Source organism: Ursus americanus, chromosome 6, assembly GCF_024610735.1.
Source record: "Ursus americanus isolate L20-20 chromosome 6, mUrsAme1.1.p, whole genome shotgun sequence".
Lineage (NCBI taxonomy): Eukaryota > Metazoa > Chordata > Mammalia > Carnivora > Ursidae > Ursus > Ursus americanus.
In genome coordinates this window covers 30,708,208-30,729,376 of record NC_142132.1, presented here as the reverse complement: position 1 = coordinate 30,729,376, position 21,169 = coordinate 30,708,208, and the positions used below count along the sequence as shown (strand labels likewise).

The following is a 21,169-nucleotide window of genomic DNA, read 5'->3' as shown; positions in this document are numbered from 1 at the left end:
TAAAAAAAAACACAAAAAAACCAACGACTTAAATAATGTAATCATGTCCAACACAAATAAAGTTTGGATTTTGCACAGGTCTGTATTAACTATGCCATAGATCCTCTCCATTAACAGAGATAAATAAGAGCTAAAACATTAACCATTTTTAGGGGCACCTAGCTGACTCAGTCAGTAGGGCATGCGACTCTTGATCTTGGGGTTGTAAGTCTGACCCCACGCTGCATGTAGAAATTACTTAAAAAAAAAAATCTTAAAAAAAAAATGAAAAAAATTTTAAACAGATAGTGTTTTGGAAAATAACATAGGAACTAGTGAAACAAGGAATTCAGGAGACTGTCTTATCTAAAAACCATACCACCAGCTCCACATGAGAGAAAGCCAAAATAAAACTTCAAAATCCTATCTAGTTCCTTTGTATTTGACAGAATAAGTCAAAGTAAGATATGAAAAAAATGGGGGAAGGGAGGCTATTTCAGATTGTTCAAAATACCTTTTAATCCCTTGAATCTGAAAAGTTGTATCTAAAAGTTATATTTTGAGGGCGTTTCATACAAGGCTTAGCAATGTTAAAACCACTTCAAGTAAAGGGGACCGTAAAATCGGTTAAAATCATTCTGTGGAAAAACACTGAAAACACACTTCCTGATTCAGAGTACAATCAATCACCTTAAGACTGGTGACATAAGTCGTGCTTATTACACAAATATTCCCAAACTTTAACCAGAACATACAATACCCACCCCATATTGGTAAGTCGTCTATGTACATCTGGTACCAGTAGTGATTCTTGATAGCGTACACAAACGCATCTCTCTTTTCTTTATCTAAGTCAATTTCACAGTAAGTGGCTGGCATCACATCATCTGCATAAGATAAAAACTGCAAATTAGCACACTGGTTTGTAAAACAGTTATAGGAAAAATAATGCAAGAAAAAAACCAACATTTCCTTAAGGTAAAATTTGTATTCATAATCGTCGAATCCAGGTGATAACTATATGAGGGTTCAGTACATAATTCTTTCCCTTTTTATGTATGTTTGAAGGTTTTTTCAAAGTAAAACAATTTAACCATCTTCCTTTTCCAAGATTATCTTATTACATGAAAAAATTGTCCTTTATATAAAGAAAACTATATAAGAACATTTATAAAATAATTTTAAATGGATGATTTGGTTTAAAAAACAAAAACAAGAACACTTAAAATACATAAGCAAGTTTTTGTTTAACATATATAAAAACTCAAAAATAGGATCCTAATTAGAACAACTTCTAGCTTTAAGATCTCTGAGATCAATACTCATTTTTAACATTCTTGGAAATGCAAGACACTAGAGGCCACAGATTCTATGAGGAATCCCAGTGACTCTTCATAATTAGAAAGATTAAAATACAAACCTCTATCTAGCAGGTGTCACTGTTTATAAATTACCCAAAGGTCCCCTAGAGATGAGTCATTTCCACTCTTGACTGCTTTCAAAAATACTGCTACCACAATATTGTTCAGATGGTCTCTAACCTATAAACCTTTCAAAAATGTGCTTTCAAAACGTTCTTATAAATAGGTACTAGGGATGCAATGTACAACATGGTGACTATAGGTAACACTGTTGCATGATACATACGAAGGTCTTTAAGAGTAAATCCTGAGTTCTCATCACAATGAGAAAATTTTTTTCTTCATTCTTCTCTTCTTTTCTTTCCACCTATTTGTGGCAATCATTTCACAATACGTAAATCAAACCATCATACTATATGCCTTAAGCTTATACAGTGAAATATGTCATTATTTCTCAATAAAACTGGAAAAATATGCTTATGGTCATTAGTTTCTAAACGAAACAAAACCCAAAAAACCTGCAACACTCTAGATGTCCACTGAAATTATTAAATTGTTTTCATATATTACTTACACAATGAGAATAAAAGATAAATCTTAACAACAATACAAAAAGAAAGCACAGCTGTTTAAGTTCTCCTGTACTGTATCATTGGTTATTAAGAACTTGAAATACGATTCCCCCCAAGAAACGACGTTAACTTTCTTAAATGTTGATTAAAACTTCTTAAACATAAACTGCAGCTGAACCATGATTAGTGGCCAACTACAATATTATTTCCATGAGAAACAGCAATCTGAGTTGTAACTCCAGACACTTCCAACTTGTCTCCCCAACCCTCAACAAGAGAGAACAGCTTCCCCTTATTATAGCTCAGCCCAGAGTGGGTACCCCAAGCCCACAACACCGAAGATGGCAGGAAACACTGAAGTCCCATAAAGGAGGGATAGGGAAATACTTTTACTCCCAAAGTAGGAGAAGATAACCACTTTGTTGTCTCCAACAACAATGGCTCCCATACAGATTTCCTTTCTATTAAGGCCCTTTTAGGCATCAAGGAATTTAGGATTTTCATAATGGCAAAAACTACGCCTGAGCAGAGAATGGAGGGAGGGTTAAGCCACAATGTGGCTATAAAGGGTTCTTCCAGCAGGAGCTAGGAGAAACGGTAGCAAGAGGTCCCCAAACAGGATTTCCATGGAGTGCAACACTGCACAAAGGGCAGCAGGCAACTACAGCAACAAGGGGAAAAAGAGAACCACAGGAAGGTCCAGGCTTCGGTAGCAACAAACGGCTGTGGGAGACCTCACAGTGAAACACTGCAAAGCCACCAAATCCCTTGCTGTTAAAATCAGACAGTCACTGACAATCGCCATTAACAATGTGGCGGTTTTATGTATGAAGTTCTGAGATATACAATATGGCACTGACCTGATAAAGCTTTTAAGATTCCTCATAGTGTGAACTGTGTTCAGCTCTCTCTCACCCAACTATCTATCATCCTCTCTCCCTATACTCCAGCCAAACTCAACTACCTGCAGTTCCCACACACCTTGTGCTCTCCTGGCCTCTGGACTTTTTTGCCTATGCTGGGAAGTCCACCACAAATGCCCATCCTAAAATACTTCCCATCCCCCTACCCTCTCCTCCACAGAGTAATCCTTGATTCCCCACCCCTCACACCTCTCCAACCCCACAGCCTGTCTCTTTCTCTGAAGTCCCATGGCTTTCTCTCCATACCTCCCTACAGTACCCAGGTCTATAACACTTATAACCTCATACCAGTATCTTACTTCCTCAAAAGACCATCAGGTCTTGAGAGCTATGTCTATACTGATTATATCCTTTTTACCCTGAGCTATGCCTGTTTCAGTACCCTGCACAGAACAGGCACTAAACAAATAAGCAAAAAATTTTAGCAAATTTTAAAAGCATGATTTTCCATTTATTTGGCAAAGGAAAACATGAAGTGTATTACAGTATGTATACACACATGCATCTGTGTATGATTAGGGTGTCTGCGTGTGTGTGTATATAGGAGAAAATGCCAATTTAAACAAATGAAATTTTTGAGCAGAGTTATCTCAGAATGATTCACAAAGAAGTCTTGAAGAGTATCTTTCACTGATGTAAAATCTAGTAAAGAAATGTGGTCAAAGGGGAAAACCTATCTTGATGGCAGGCTATAAAAAGGACCTTAGTTGATCATATTTTAATGAAATTCCTCTTGCAGGCATGTGGGCAAATACAAACATCACAAATAATTGAAGAGTCTGGTTGCTCAGCTAGAACAGTGCTTCTCTCGGGAGGGCGCCGCTTTGAAGGTAACTAATGTGATGTGCCTGAATATGCCAGATCATCATTCAGCGTTCTGCAGAACTGGAAAATCTCCTGAAAAATCTACCACCATAAATCACTGCTTTAAAATTATAAAAGGGCATACCTTTCTCAGACGAAACACACACCTCTCAATTCTGAAGAGGATGCAATTAAGATCTCGCCAGTGTAAAGGCGTTACATGAGGGGAAAAAACAAAACCAAAGGCATAAAGTGACAACTGTTAATACTGATTTTTCAAAAGCAGAGAGCAAGAGTAGTTCCTGGAAACTACCTGCCAATAAGTCTGTCATCAATTCATAATAACATCCCAGACTAATAACTAATAAAGCTCAAACAGAGAGTGAAAACATTGAAAAAAGAATGTGGTAATTATTTGAGTTCTCTAAGAATATATCATGCCTAGCTTTATTAGCTTTCTCTTTTGACAGCATTACCAAACTGGAAATCACAAATGCTCAACCTCAAATTCAACAGCACTTGGCAGTTTTTCATGAAGTCAATATAGACAGATTTATTAAAAAAAAAAAAAAAAAAAAGATAGAAACTTAAGAGTTTCAGTCTTTATTTATTGGCTATGTGAGTTAAAAAATTCATTTAGCTTCTGTAAACCTCAGATCCTTCAGCCATAAAACAGAGATAACATCTATGCTCTCTCCTTCCTAGAGTTGTTTTAAGGATTAAAAGTGTCAATACAGGGGCACCTGGGTGGCACAGCGGTTAAGCGTCTGCCTTCGGCTCAGGGCGTGATCCCGGCGTTATGGGATCGAGCCCCATATCAGGCTCTTCCGCTATGAGCCTGCTTCTTCCTCTCCCACTCCCCCTGCTTGTGTTCCCTCTCTCGCTGGCTGTCTCTATCTCTGCCGAATAAATAAATAAAATCTTTAAAAAAAAAATAAAAAATAAAAAAATAAAAGTGTCAATACATTCACAGACAGTGTTAAGTTTCCTCGGGCTACACACCCCTCTGAGAATTCAATGAAAGTAATATTTCCCTTGCCCCCTCTAAAATGTACATTCACACAAAACTAAGCGTACAATTTCAGAGAACCCACGGACCCCTGAAGCCAGAGCTTCTGGTTCAACTTTGTACATCCAGAGAGTCTACCAAGCTGCTGGAAGGCAGGAAACACTTAAGAACTGCTGAATGAAAAAAAATGGACTGGACAATCTGGCATAGTCATGTTAAGCATATACATGAGTACTGATTAACTGACCAACCTATCTGCCATATATACTGTACAATTTTTTCCTAGATGACTAATTGGCAACATGCATCAAGAACTGCCTTAAAAATGTTTATATTCTTTGATTCACTAATTCCACTTCCAAGAATTTATCCTAATAAAAGACTCAGAGACGCATTAAAATATTTATGTGCTAGGGTAGCCAAATGCATTATTTCTGACAGGAAAAAGAGGTAAAAAGTAAAAGCAAGGAAGGAAGGAAGGGAGGAAAGGAAGAAGGAAAATAATCAGATTATCTTATAACTGGGAAATGGGAAAAATTACAATATCCAAGTTATAGAATACTACATAAACATATTTTTAAAAAAGTAATTAACAATATGAAGACAAGCTCATAGATGTTAAAATAAGAAGAGTAAAAACTAATTTATATATAACTTATTAAGAGTTAATAAGCAGTATCTGACAAATACTAAACACTATATGTTACACCAATTTTTTAAAATCAGATAAATAACATGAACCTGATTTTTAAAAACTCTAAATAATGTGGATGAATGTAAAGAAAGAAGGAAGGAAGGAAGAAAATGTTAATGGTAATTACATCCAGATGATTTTTATTTCCTTCTTTATATTTCTCTGTAGTTTCTAAATTTTATACACTGATCCTATATCATCACATCAAAATCAGAAAAAAATATATACATATACATCCTTTTGGGGAAAAAAGATAGATATCAATCTGGAGTAGAACAATGTTATCAATGGCTTGAATAAGAATTTATAAAAAGCCCACGCTATTCAAATTTGCAGTTAGCACAAGGTTTAAGGAACTGCTAGCACCAAGAATTCAAAATACCTAGAATCAAGATTCCGTACAAGATTCAAATTATTTGGTCTGGCTAAAACACTGGGTAAAACCAGGAGGACAAAATATGGCACCGAGTTCCCAGACGTCCAATTAAACAAGGCAGATTAACCACAAGTATGTGTCTTTTCCCTCCTGAAACCCCATTAAAAAGTCAATAAAGGAATAAAAAGGATGTAGTACACAAGGAGAAGAAGAAGACAGTAAGAAAATATCTCAGCATATTTTTGGAAAATTGAAAATGAACAGAAAATAGCAAAGCAGAGGAAACCGTAACAGAAGAAAGGGGTTTGGTGTCACTGAACACAAGAGACACTTGAGACACACATTGAAAAGTAGGGAACAGATGTAGGGCTGAACACACAGGGGAATTGTATAAAAATACGTTTATGGAAGGCTTGGATGTCCAAGTCCCCTTCTCCACCCATTACAAAGCTAGATGAATAACCTCAACTCCCCCTACAGTAGACCAGAGGCACCTTCTCTTAGAGAACACCACCATGGAGGCTGCAGAATTAGGGACTGCAGGGAGAGTAGAATCCAGGAACTGAAAACAGGGTGGGGGGATTAACTTAAATAAAAATCTTTAGGCCAGGGGCGCCTGGGTGGCACAGCGGTTAAGCGTCTGCCTTCGGCTCAGGGCGTGGTCCCGGTGTTCTGGGATCGAGCCCCACATCAGGCTCCTCCGCCATGAGCCTGCTTCTTCTTCTCCCACTCCCCCTGCTTGTGTTCCCTCTCTCGCTGGCTGTCTCTATCTCTGTCAAATAAATAAATAAAATCTTTAAAAAAAAAAAAAATCTTTAGGCTGAATGAAAAGAACCTGCCACTTCCTCAGCCCTTTCCCCACTCTTCGGCCATCAGGCCTTTACAAACACCAGACGGCTATCTGGAGGGACACACTGCATAGTGGTTAAAAGCTCAAACTCTAGCATTGCATTCCCTAGGTTCAAATCCTTACTCTGCCACTTTCCATCTGTGAATCCTTGGACAAGTTACTTAACCTCTGGGGCCCAACTCCTCATCTGAAAAATAAGGATAATACACCTCATAACATTGAGGATGAAAATCGTTAAGATTGAGAATCCCTGAATTCGAAATATATAGGACTCTAACCGGCCCTTGGCATTTCTATCTGTAGTACTCTCAACTTATCATTTCACTCCAGAGAAGCAGAAGAAATACTTATGAAACAATTTCATCCCTCTGTTAAGTTGGGATATTCAAGGAAAAGAAAATTCAAATGAAGATCAATAAAACAAACGGGAGAAAAGAATCCTTTAGAAGCCATCAACTTTTCAACAATATCCTTCATTATACTGTAAGAATTCTCAAATGAAGGGGAGGGGAGTGGACAGTGACCGCCCCTGGTAAGGAACTACTATTTCAGATCATCTAAAGATCACAGCGAACCAATTACCTAAAGAACAGATTGGCACAAACTGCCCAGGTGCTACACAGTTTATTGAGAGCTTACAATGTCTTCATAGCTAAGGATGCAAGAGTGAGCAAGAATGCCACTGTCCCTGTCCTAGCAGAACTAACTGAAGTACCCAGCGGGCTAGTGCAACAGCTTGAGATAAAAAATCAGTAAACTAATTTAACATTTCATAATTGCTAGTAACAAATTAAGTTGGAACTAGAGACCCACATTATGTGCTATCAGTATCCATATTGACGGCCATTTTTAAAATGTGAACTATGTATCAGGAACTTTGATAAATGCTCTACATAAATTACCTCACTTAAATCGAACAACTCTATCAAATGGATGTTATTTCCCTCATTTCACAGATGAGGACAATGAGATCAAAGAGGCAGAATAATTTGTCCATGACTACACAGGTAGGCAGAGGCGGCACTGGGATTTTATTTATTTATTTGACAGAGAGACAGCCAGCGAGAGAGGGAACACAGGCAGGGGGAGTGGGAGAGGAAGAAGCAGGCTCCCAGCGGAGGAGCCTGATGTGGGGCTTGATCCCAGAACGCCAGGATCACGCCCTGAGCCGAAGGCAGACGCTCAACGACTGTGCCACCCAGGCGCCCTCAAAGATACCCCATTTAATTCTGCCCTTCTCTTCTTAATTTTCTCTAAATGTTCTCAATTTTGTATTTTGTCTAGTGGTAGTATATTTATTAGGGGGGAAAAGAGTGGTGTGTAAAATCTCAAGTAAGAGGCATCCTACATTAGACTTAAAACTCTTATTCGTTCCCTAAAAGTCTATTTAGTGACCTTCACTTTATGATATACCAATCCATTTAGCCTGATGGAATCTACTAAATTTAAAGAAAGGTGTGTGTGTATATCTATGTGCGCATGTGTGTATGTATACATATACACAGTATTTTCTAGTTTCAAAATATTTCCAAAATTTTATTTTCTTATGCCTTCAGAAGAACCTTTAAAAATCAAACACTTGAGAGATGAAAAGATTAACAATATAAATATTTCTATAATTCACATAGGGACAGAAGGTTCTAGTTTCTGTGGCATTATTAATATGCTGTGATATGCCTTGGGCAAATCATTTCATCTCTGGGCCTCACTAAGGGGAAATCAGATGACACAATCTCTAAGGTGCATCCAACCTTTAAAATTCTATGACAGTATAAATAACCAGGAAACCTCATAAAACATTTTTCAAAGCATGATCAACTATGTGTCTGAACAGGGCAAGCAAGGGACTACAGTAGAAAGAGAAATCTAATCAGCATTTACTTTTTCATCTGGACCACTTAATTTAGCGGCTCCCTTAGCAGCATATCCGCATTGGAGGTGCAGAGCTGACAAGACTCCAAGGAACCGCCAGCTCTTGGGGAATAACACCCGGCCAGTTCTTGTTCTTTTCATCTAAAGGTGCTCAGTCCGAAAGTAAAGTAAACCTCACTTTTGTAGCCCATGAAAACTGTTTCCCTCTATCTAAACAATTTTTCCATCTCAGCCTCAAGGAACTCATAAAAGAAAAAAGGTGAAGACAGCTCTTCTTTAGTAAATAGGGTGAAGATTTCAAAAAGTGCTGAAATCTGTCCATGGTAGCAAAAGTAGGACTCAAGAGTTTTTGCCTATTCGCTTTGTCGGGTTCCTCTTCAGTAAACTAGAAATGTGCACCAAACACAAAAAAGGAGAAAGTTATGTGAATAAATGCAGGTTGAGGTGTTCAAAGATCCCACACTCTAAGTTTTCCCCTTACTTGCAATTAGATATTTAGGTTACCTGATTAAATTAAAATGCAAGCCTCAGGGCATGTTCACAATAATTTATAAAGTTACAGGCCAGGCCACTGTGGTTTAAATTTACAACTTAATTTTATGATTAAGCTTCAAAGAATATAGTGGTGGAGAGGAATGGGGGAGAAGAATGCAAATACATATACCAATTTTCAACAACAGTAACAAAAAATACTCTAAACACAAGAATAAAATTTAACCAATCAAAATTAAACATTATCTGTAAAATATTATTTTTAAAATATCTCAGTTCAGGGAGGCTGGGTGGCTCAGTCAGTTAAGCCTCTGCCTTAGGCTTAGATGGGTGATCCTGGGGTTCTGGGATTAAGCCCCACATTGGTCTCCCTGCTCAGCGGGGAGTCTGCTTCTCCCTCTCCCTCTCCCCCCCCACCAATGCTCTCTCCCTCGCTGGCACTCTCTCTCACTGGCGCGCGCTCTCTCAAATAAATAAATAAAATCAATCAATCAATAAAATCTCTCAATCACATCCTCCTCTCAAAAGTGCAAAAATACCAGAAGTCAGTTACTGTTAATGTTACACTTGTAGACAATGAACTCAAAATTAGAGTAAAGAACTTCAGTAAAATCAATACAGTAAAAGAAATAGGATTAAAATTCAAAGCTCCTGATTACAAGATCCAAGCTCTATTCAAAAATCAAGATGCCTAATCACAGATCCTGTAAAAATTCAATTACTCAGGCTTCTGCTTGTGGAGTTAAAAATGTCTATGCAGGAAATACACTCTGGCAAATTTCACAGAGGAAAATTAAAAGTTTAAACACACTTAAAGGGCCTGATAAAATAGATACCAGCATAATAAATAGATGAGGATTTTTTCCAATTTTAACAAGTCTTTGCCTTGAATTTTTTGTTAAGATTTTATTTATTTATTTGTCAGAAAAAGAGAGAGAGGGAGCACAAGCAGGGGGAGCAGCAGGCAGAACAGGCAAAGGGAGAAGCAGGCTCCCCACTGAGCAAGAAGCCCAATGGGGGACTCAATCCCAGAACCCCAGGATCATGACCTGAGCCGAAGGCAGATGCTTAACCAACTGAGCCACCTAGGTGTCCCTGACTTAAAATTGAAAACCACACTACCCTACAGAAATTGAGAGAGTAAATTAATACACGCAGACTAATACATTCTGAGCCAATGGTACAAGTTTGGATTTGAGGCTTTACACAAAAATTTTAAGTATCCCATATACTCTGTTACATCCCTGAACCTCCAGAAATTACGAATCAATGAGGCCTTCCCCAACCACATATATCCAATCACTAGAGGTTTACCAGAAATCACTTTTCAGAAAGAAATGGGTTAGGGAAGTAGAATTTTCTTAACAATTTTTACTTTATTATTTTACAAATATTCCAAAAAAATCTGTTACTAACATACTTTTCTAAATGCAATACACTTAACTTGTAGATTAAAACATTTTTTAGAGTCTAGAGCCATGGTTCTCTAAGATCAATCAATGTCTGAAGACAGGTTTGGTTGTCACAACTGGAGAGTGCGACTGGCATCTACTGGATGGAGTCAGGAACTCTGCTAAACATCCTAGAATGTACAGGATAGCCTCCCACAAAAAGGAATTATTTGGCTCCAATGTCAACAGTGCCAAAACTGAGAAACCCTGGTCTTCAATCTAACTTGTGTTATAAGGACTATTAAGATTTACTTACCTTTGAATTTAATATCCAGACCACTAAATTCCAATTCAACTCCTTGAAGTGCTTCTCCCAGAGTTTCATGGTAATGACTGATACTTTTTTTTGACCCCACACAGAATGGAAGTGAAAAGTACTTATATGTCTCTTGGCGATTATGGTAGGGCCCAACAGTATTCATCCATAAGACAACTTCCTCTTTATCTTGATACTGAAACAAAAAAACAAATCGTAATATGTTTTTTTAAAAATCTAATTCAAATTAAGGAAATATTTGTTATTTGTTCTAAACAAAAGTGTACCGTCTTTGGGAACCTATAAAATAAAATACCGGAAGTTTGGGACGCCTGGGTGGCTCGGTCGTTAAGTGCCCTGCCTGTGGCTCAGGTCATGCCTGCATCGGGGGTCCCTGCTCAGCAGGAAGCCTGCTTCTCCCTCTCCCACTCCCCCTGCTTGTGTTCCCTTTCTAGCTGTCTCTCTGTCAAATAAATAAATAAAATCTTTAAAAAAAAATACTGGAAGTTTATTGTAATCTGATGATCAATGTCCACACCTTAAAAAAGACACTTGGTGAATTTTACACTTGTAGACAATGAAGTCAGAATTGGAGATCAAGACCCTGAGATCAAGACCTGAGCTGAGATCAAGGGTCAGATGCTTAACCAACTGAGCTACCCAGGCACCCTGAGACTTGACGAGTTTTAAAATTTTATCTTCTGACTGTGGTCTCAGGCAGATCCACCTTTTCTTACTTTGTTTTATAGAGGGCATTGTATAAACAAAGTCCAATAGCACACAAAAGTCCAATAGCACATCAAATAATGATGAACCCAGAAACATTATTCACCATGCTAATATGGACATGGAAGGAGGAAAGAAGATCAAAACTTACCCAGAAACTCATGTTAATCATTAGAAACTAAAAAATTTAATGTTGCTAGCAAGCACAAATAAAATTTCATTTACTTTCTAATCTTTTCCATGACCACTGGTCAAAGTACTAGAAAGGATAGAAATGACTAAACAAGAGGAAGAGAAAGCTACACTACGAAATCTCCACAGTCCATTCAAGCCATCATTCTGTCCTTCCCCCCTCATTAGCCTGAAAGACATACACTGTACGCATATTTCTTTGAATAAATAACTATGGCTCTCCCCATCAGTAAATACGTATATAGCTAAATCTGGAGTGTGGTCCAATAACTTTGGGTAGGTGACTTCACCTTTCCAGCATCCAACTGGGGGATGTGCCATAGATTTCTAAGATCCCAAGTTTAAAATTCCAGTGATTCTATGAAAAGCAATTACCCAAATAATTTTAAAACTAGTAATCCTAATCAGAAATAAAAATCAAAGACAACACTGGATAGAATTTCAGTCAACTAGTAGTGTAGAGTTAAATCACTGAACAATTAATTATTCACGGAGTGCCTGCCACATACCAATAATTATATTTGTAACTGAGGATACAGCTTTGAACAAAACATGTTCCCTGCCCTACTGGAGCTCAGAGCCTAAGAGGAAAGATGGACATTGAACAAACAATTATAATAAAGTAAGGTGCTATGGAACATGTTAAAGGAAGCTGTCAACTAACCAAACTACCAAATTCTTACCTCCAGTCCTCCATCTAAAATATACAAATGTTTTTGATCAAAATCCAACCTCTCCAAAAACATACTCATCCCACCCAAATCTAGCCTTTCTTTCATCTTTGTTTTTCTAATGGTATCACCATTCTCTCAGGAGACTCAAACCCCAAGTCCCTCTGTATTCCAAAAAACACTGACTTGTGTACTCTTACCTAGAGCATCTGCCTCTTCCTTTTGATTCACGTCACCAGCACCCTATGACTTAGATCTAATCACCTCGTCTTCAAATATAATCAATCTCATTGTTCATATAAGATATCATCCAGGTCATTAAGAAAGTAATAAACTATCTTACTTTTTGAACATATGAGACACATACCAAGCATAGTGGTATTAAGCATACAGTTAACTATTGAACAATGCAGGGTTAGTGTTACCAATACACCCTTCAGTCAAAAATCCATTACGTAACTTTTGACTCCCCCAAAACTTAACTACTAAGAGCCTACTGTTGACCAGAAGCCTTACCGGCAACATAAACAGTCCATTAACACGTTTTGTGTGTTATATGTATTATATACTGTATTCTTAAAATAAAGTAAGCTCGAGAAGAAAAAATGTTAAGAAAATTAAAAGGAAGATGGGGCACCTGGGTGGCTCAGATGGTTGAGTGTCTGCCTTTGGCTCAGGTCATGATCTCCATGTCCTGGGATCAAGCCCCATGTCTGGCTCCCAGCTCAGCAGGGAGTCTGCTTCTCCCTCTCCCTCTGCCTCTCCCCTCTGCTTGTGCTTTTTCTGTCTATCTCAAATGAATAAATAAAATATTTAAAAAAAATTAAAAGGGAGAAAAGATACATTTTATCATACTGTACTGTATTTATGGAAAAAATCTGCACATAAGTGGACCTACGCCATTCAAACCCTTGTTGTTCAAGGGTCAATGCACAGATAAATAAAGTACTGTCCTTTCCTTTAAGTTCACAATCCACAGTTGAGCCAGACAAGTAAATGATTAATGATGAATAAGAGTTAAAATTAAGGTAATAAAGGGCTATTGTAGCAACAATAAAGGAATGATTAATTCTGCCTTGGTAGAGAAGAGTCAGAATGAATAACAATATAGAAAATCACAAGCTGTTTCAAGTGAATTCAGAAAAACAATTATAGATAATCTTCACGTATGAAGGAATGAATCAAAGGTCTGAATATATCCATACATCCCTTTTCAGTTGACAAAGCTATGTATGCCACCACTCTTCCATCCAATGCTCATAGTCACACAGCACTAATCAATCAAGGTACTCCTTTCTGCTAAACATAACAGAGATGGTTATAGCATAAGAATTCTCAAAGCAGTGAGCTAAAGCAATCGATTATCAACTGACCAGAGCTGGTATTAGAAATGAAACCTGCTTGCTAGGCAGAAAGCTCTCTGCATAGTAGAATGTACACAAAAATGATTTAATAAACACGATGGGAAAACACTGCAAAATGATGAAATGTAAAGTTCACTAGCGACTTACTAAAAAAAATCTTGAAGTATGTGTACTGACTGATATGTGTACTGACTGCAATGGTACCCTTTTAGAGAAGAAAGAAAGCGGAGGTAACAAAATACATCCACTTAAGATTAGAATGAACAAGAGGACCTATCAATGAGGACCTTGTCATTAATCCTGCTGAGTCCACAGCAACATTTAAATGTTACTTGTGAAAATAAGCACAAAAACACTCTTTTTATAAATTCTAATACTCATAATTCCTTTAAAAATACACAAAAACTTGAACATAAATACTTGTTAAAATAGGGCATTCATTTATTTTATACAAACTGAAACGTATGACTAAAATAACCGAAGGGTCAGAGTGTATGTTAACCCATACATTCTGAAGCCACTTATTTTAGCCATTCATGAAACCTGAACAGGGCAGGAGACTTGTGATGACATGATGGAAACTGCACAGTCACAAAGCCTATACCATTCTGTAGCCACAGAGTCCTTCTGGGAAAAGGACTGAAATAATAATTAGAAATATATACACATATGTAACATGCACACCTTCATACAGATACATACACACACACACAAGGGGTGTGGTTAGGGTGAATATTAAGGCAAAAATGCTTCTTTTCTTTTACATCGCTCCTTATGCAGACCATGGTCAATATAATGAACTTACAATGTTACTTTTCATTGCAGTTCTTGATTATCTCTGAGAGTAAGTGCTCCCAAGACAAGAGTTCTTTTTCAAGAGAGAAAATGTGTCTTAAAAACATCTTGAAATTAGAAAATATCGAAAGGAAGACTTCACACAACTTTTTAAAGAGGAAAAAAAAAAAGCCTTTCCTTTCCCTAAAGCTGCTGAGAAAGTCCTTGACCTCCACCAGTCTGTGGGAAAAGAGCAGCAGGTAAGGCTCTTCTCTCTACCTATGGCCAAAAGGCTAACCTAATTCATTTTCAAAACATTCCATGAAGTCCTAGCAAGCTCTTTTTAAATCCTTTCCTTGGAAAAACTCTTGAGTTGGCCAATGACACTGAGAAAGATGGAGTTTATAACTTACCTGCAGAGTGTAACCAGAAGAAGGGGAGAAAAAAAGTCAAGGAGGCACAGCAGTGGATCAGGGAATCCCTGAGCATGGCGGTAGCTCCTTCCATGAGGCCTTCCTGGGAAGCAGCCAAATGACAGGAGGCCAATTCAGACTACCTACGTTCTTCACCTTACCGTTCCATTCATTTTCCAGTTCTCAGAAGAGTTTCACTGTTACATTGAATTTCTGAGCTGTCCACTCCAGCCAAAACGGCTTATAATACGGTCTTCCCTTCCTTTCCTTTTCTACCTTGTTTCTCATGCCATTCCCCCAAATCTGTAATGCCCTCCTTCTCTCCACTTAGCCAATTTCTACTTACCCTTCAAAACTACTCAAATCGTTTCTCAAACCCTCCGATCCTCAGGTAAAGCCTAAACAGACCAATCCCTAACATGATCTCACCATCTTTTCTGACACTATCATTAACTAACACTTAATAAGCACATACTATGGGCTAGGCATAGTTCTATGGTCTTTATATGAAAATTTATCCTTGCAAAATTTTTTAAGATAGGTCTTATTATTTCCCCCTTTTACACATTAAAATAAACTAAAGAACACAGATGTTAAATAATTTGTCCAAGATCATACAACTAATTAGTATCACGCTTACAAACTTGGGACTACACTTTCCCTAATCCCTAGTCAGTTTCATTAACTAAAGACCAAAAACTAAATGAAGAAAATACGACAAAAGTACAGTTGTACAAAGCAACTAAAGACAGTACTGAATAGCGAACAACTTTTCCATTTCAACCTTTAATCCGCCCTAAAGAAAAAAACCTTCCTCAGAAACTACTTGTGTTCTAGTTTCCAAAGGCAAGACCTTTATTCTCAAGATGTCACCAATGTCAAGCCTCTCTTAAATACTATTTATGTGCTGGGAAAGCGGAGACACAGAAGTTTCCCTTCTTGATAGAGACCATGAATTACATTTTCTCAGGAGGAACACTTTAGGAGATAGTGGTACTGTCGTACTCATGTAGAATCTGAATAAAGAAACGAGAATTTATATACACAGACCAAGGACTAAGGGCTCAGAATAAGCACCCAAATGCCACCACTTTCATGGGATGAGGTAAAAGATACACGTTTGTTTTAAGGGGCGCCTGGGTGGCGCAGTCGTTAGGCGTCTGCCTTCGGCTCAGGGCGTGATCCTGGTGTTCCGGGATCGAGCCCCACATCGGGCTCCTCGGCTGGGAGCCTGCTTCTTCCTCTCCCACTCCCTCTGCTGTGTTCCCTCTCTTGCTGGCTGTCTCTCTGTCACATAAATAAATAAAATCTTTAAAAAAAAAAAAAGATACACATTTGTTTTAAAATACATATCTGAGAAAGCAAAATCTAGTTCTAAAAGTGTTTCAGAATCACAATTTCAATGCCTTTTATTTATTTAAAACACATCAGAATTTTAATACAAATAAATTACAAAATATAGAAGTATATTTTTGGATAGTCTCTTGAGATAACTGTGCTCTCTCTCTCTCCCTCTCTCTCAAAATAGCTTTGTACCTAAATAAACTTTTAGTCTACCATAGAGTACAGCTGAAAATAGGACAACGAGTAATGGCATTTCCTAAAACTGATCTGTATTAAGTACTCACAAATTCACCTGTGGTAAGAGCTTGTTCTCTTTATAAAATCTTCAAATAAGTTTTGAGAGTTCCTATACTTTTTTTTTTTAAGATTTTTATTTATTTATTTGACAGAGAGAGCGAGAGAGGGAACACAAGCAGGCGGAGCAGAAGAGAGAGAAGTAGGCTCCCTGCTGAGCAGGGAACACGACGCTGGGCCCTATCCCAGGACCCTGGGATCATGACCTGAGCTGAAGGCAGATGCTTAACGACTGAGCCACCCAGGCGCCCCAACAGTTCCTATATTCTAAAAGACAAAGACAAAAGGCTGCTATTTGCCAAAGGAAAGCAAACAAACTATTCCGAAAATCACTCCGTGGTGTAACTGTTTATGACAGAGGCTGATTGTAAACTACCCTGGGCACAGATCAGGTCCTTCTGACATTACCTACCTGAGGTACAATGGGCCACGGAAAAATGGGATGTTAGCCTAATTAGGGCCCTAAATCACAAGAGGCATCCCAAAGACGATGCATCTTAAATGAACAATGGTCTGGATTTGTTCACTATGCTTTAAGCAATAGGGTTTCACGCTTCCAACACTGCATATTCTTGTCCCTGGTAGCTCCTTAATTAGTCAAGTCACTCAACAAGCGCTGATTAAATACCACTGTGCCCAGCACAGAACCTGGGTATGTAACAGACAAAAAGAAAAAAATTGACTTTGTGATCCCGAGGAAACAGAACCCATAAAACCAAGGCTACAGTACAAACCATAAAATGCATTAAGATTCTGGTGCCCTCCATTATTGGTTTTTGGTGCTGACATCTTTACACAGTATTACTATGGAAATAACACCTACAAGACAGGTAGAAAAAGCAAGGACTAGAGAGTCACTAGACCTCTTCAGGTCATTAGGAAAATGAGTGTGTTGGATTAAATGATCTCAGGACTTTCCAATTCTAAAATTCTGATTCTCAATTTGAAATCTTTTTAACAAGAGTCCTTTGGAATCTTGGGAGACATGGTAATCTAACTATAGATGTTTCCAAATTCTCTGAGTTTCAGAAAACCAAATAAGCATAAACCACACCTTCTACATCCTTCACTCACTCTAAAAAGTCCTTCTTATGACCCTTAATCACATTTTAAGGGCTTGTCTTTCATGAAAGTGCTCATTATTTTTTTATTCCAAACAGTATGTCCTGCAATCCATGTATGATTCAACTTTAGAAAGGGGAAAGGACACATCTTTATATATTCTAGGTGTGTATATACTCCAGAAGTCAATAGCGTATTTCTTTCTCATTATCCTTATGAGAATATTAAAAGAGCCTTGCATTAAAAAACGCATAAAAGGGACGCCTGGGTGGCTCAGTTGGTTAAGCATCTGCCTTCAGCTCAAGTCATGATCCCGGGGTCCTGGCACTGAGTCCCTCATCGGGCTTCTTGCTCAGCGGGGAGCCTGCTTCTCCCTCTCCCTGCCACTGCCCCTGCTTGGGCTCTGACAAATAAATAAAATCTTTAAAAAAAAAAAAAAAAGAGCATAAAAAATACTATGCCAAATGGTCAGCTGAATCCTAACTCAGTAAGTAAAATAAGAGAAATAAGGGGCTTTGTGAAACTACATAAACTAGTTATCCCTTCTTAAGGGATAATTTGTGGGAGCCAGTCCAAAATAAAAATGCAGGTCTCCTTGTTCAAAACTTAAGGGGTGCCTGGCTGGCTACATCAGTGAAGCGTGCGACTCTTGATCTCAGGGTCATCAGTTCGAGCCCCACAATGGATGTAAAGATTACTTAAAAAAAAAAAACTTATTAAAAATTTAGATGCTGACAGGAGAGCATCAAAGCAAGCACAATATTCACATGCTTGCATAAATTATGTGACTGCACAGGTCAAATGCCCATTAAGTGGGCACTACCCCTCTTCAATGCTAATCCAAACATCTCCTCAGTAACAACCCATTGATGGAGTTAGACTTACCCAAAAACTTCTTTAAGCACTTAAAAATAATATCAATACAGAAAACTACTCTAATACCAAGTGTTTTACTGTCCTATTTTTAGAATAAAGGGCTGCAGAGCATATCCTACGAAAGTGTAGAATATTAATTCAGACCGTCCGAGCTCAAATCCTACCTCCATCCCCACTGGCTGTGTGGCCTCAGACAAGCAACTTAACCTCTCTAGGGTTGGTTTCCCCATCTATAAAAAGGGCATAATATTATCTCCCTCACAATGTTATTTATATTTAAAATAAGTTAATATATGTAAAGTACTTAGAATAGCGCCTAGCACATGTTGCCAACAAAAGTCCTATTAGTTATTTTTTCTATCTGGAAACTGTCTTCACAGAAAGTTAATCTAAAGGGCAAACTAACTTCTGAAAATTGCTCTTTAATTAATAATTCAATCCCACAGTTTTTATTACACACCTACTCAACACCCTTCCCTCGGCAATTTTTCTCCTCCTTCAATATCATTCTCTCTTCACTAGTTACTTCTGCCCTCTTGGTGGGAAAAAAAACTCACTTGATCATAACCTTTTTAGTACTTTTATCTGGCTAAGGTGAACGTCTGGTTTTCAAGAAATATTTTTAAGAAACTTGGGAAAAGTAAAAACTTTGGCTAATAGCCAGAAAAAATGAAACTTGATTTAAATTTTATACTTATAGCTTGATATTATTCTTCCAATAACCTTTTTGTTTTTTAAATAATGTATATTAATAACAGGTAACCAAGTGAGACCAGTTCAATGTAGACATGAATAAAACGATACGGATTCTAAATCTTTCTGCCCAGCAATTACCCCACACATACTATCCTCTCAAAAAGCGTTTCTCATGTATTTTATATTCAATTACTGGTATAAAAAATTGAAATGTTCCCAGCCATAAAATCTCAGTGAAATCTGTATTTACATTTTAAATCTATAAATTAAACTCGGGCCTTTTTTAATATACCTCCAATTTGTGAAATAGTAATAGTTTTCCCTATTTATAGCAGTTTATATAAAACACAAGATCAAAAGAATACTAATCTTAAATTTGTATGCCTGTATGGTAAGAGAGAGTTGTGAGTTTTATTTGGTAACTTTCCTTAAGTGTTCAAAAAACTGGAAAAATATTAGTGACAATACAATTGACTAAAAGGATGCCCACTGCAAATGAACAGTTACACTTTTAGATTTTACCTGACAGAGAAAACAACAGGAAACAGTTTTTTTTAATTTAACTGTTTAAACTGTGAACAACATTATCTTAAGGTGAAGTCACACATATAGCACAAAAACATGTCACTGATTTCAGATTAGTGTCTCTAAAAAAATTAAAATAAAAACAAGGAAGAAGTTTCTGGCTGTGACTTAACGTAAAATGGCCAAAAGCTTGGAGCTTTCACTAGCTAAAATAAAAGCCCAGCCAACCCAGGAACTAGAGAAAAGAAATCGGGTTAATTACAAATAAAATCTAAAGTAGGGTCCACCAAATAAATAAGGATGATCGCTTCACTTCCTCACTTATCAGGAATGACAGAAGACTCGCCCAAATCTTTCAGATCTAGTACATACACTACCTCTCACGTAAAATCATGTCCTTAATGAGTTATGATATTTTTTAAAAAAAATTACTCTCTAAGCAACATCTCAATTTACAAGACTTCCCACATCAACCACTCCGAAAAACATCGAATTACAGCCCTAAGTGAAAGTCACTTGAAGAGTCATTAACATCCACGCTTTGATGTGAAAATGCCAACTAAATAAACAGCCAATCAATTGTAAGCCAAACGCAAAAGGGACTGTTCTCGGCCTACAGGAACACTGGGAACCCCAAGACTCCTTACAGCTAGAAGCTGCCCGGAGACCACTGGGATGGGAGCCTCATCTAGGGGCTAGAAAAGGTGAGCAGAAAGTAACAAGAAAAGCCCAGAACTGAGTGCGTGTAGATTGAGTGCATGCATGTACACGTGTAACCTGCTCTTCACCCCAAGTTTATTAATGCTGTCCCCACGCCAGGGGTTTGATCCGGTTTGGGCAGGAGAGAAAATAAAGGCCGGTAAGGACCAAGAAGTGGTGGATATTTCCTGGTTAGTGTATGACGGGTAATCGTGATGCATCCATCTTCTGCTGTGTCGTAGCCCCCAGTAGCCAGAGCACAGCTCTCCTCCCTGGGGGCACCAGCCCCGAGCCCGGCTGCCCGCGGCCCCTCCCCGGGGAAGTGAGCGCTGACCCTCACCACGCTCCCGCCCCGGCCCCCGGGCCCCCCAGCCGCTGGAGCGTGGCGCCATTTAGGTGCGGGTTGGGCAAGGAGGCCCAGGCGCTCGGGAGCGGAGTCCTGCCCCGGGAGCGCACACAAACGCCTCCTCCCAGCTCCCGGGGTTCCTGCTCCGCCAGGCCCAACCGGAAGGCGTCCTCGGCGGCCGCGGGGCTCCGCCGGGCCGCCCAACCCTCCAGGCCGCGCCGAGCAGGACTGGGCGGCGGGCCGGGGCGGCGGGCCGGGGGCGGCCGCGCCGGCCGGGGGCGCCTCTCACCGTGTGCTCGTGCTCGTCCGCCCGGGCCCGGGGCAGCACCAGCAGCAACAGCGCGGCGGCCGCCGCCACGCCGGGAGCGCCCGGCAGCGGCCTCATCCTCCGCGCTCCCACCGGCTCGGCGCCGGCCCACCGACTCCTCCTCCTCCGCCGCCGCCGCCGCCGCCTCCGCCGCGGCCGATTCGCATCCACGGGGCGCGGACAGACGCACGGGGCCCGGGCCCAGCCGCTGGCTCCTCCGCGCCGCCGCCGTCACCGCCCG

At 39.1% G+C, this 21,169-nt stretch overlaps 1 protein-coding gene across 1 annotated transcript in view; it reads right to left on the bottom strand.

Annotated features, from left to right (window-relative positions):
• The window catches only part of TM9SF3 (transmembrane 9 superfamily member 3), a 70,639-nt gene extending 49,482 nt beyond the window's left edge, over positions 1–21,157 (bottom strand). Inside the window, exons 1-3 of the mRNA XM_045784980.2 lie at positions 20,911–21,157; positions 10,640–10,835; positions 744–866 (exon numbers count right to left, since the gene is read on the bottom strand). Of these exons, the coding sequence (XP_045640936.1) occupies positions 744–866; positions 10,640–10,835; positions 20,911–21,006 (415 nt within the window). The 5' untranslated portion in view covers positions 21,007–21,157. The remainder of the gene's footprint in view (positions 1–743; positions 867–10,639; positions 10,836–20,910) is intronic.
• Positions 21,158–21,169: the final 12 nt, after the last annotated feature.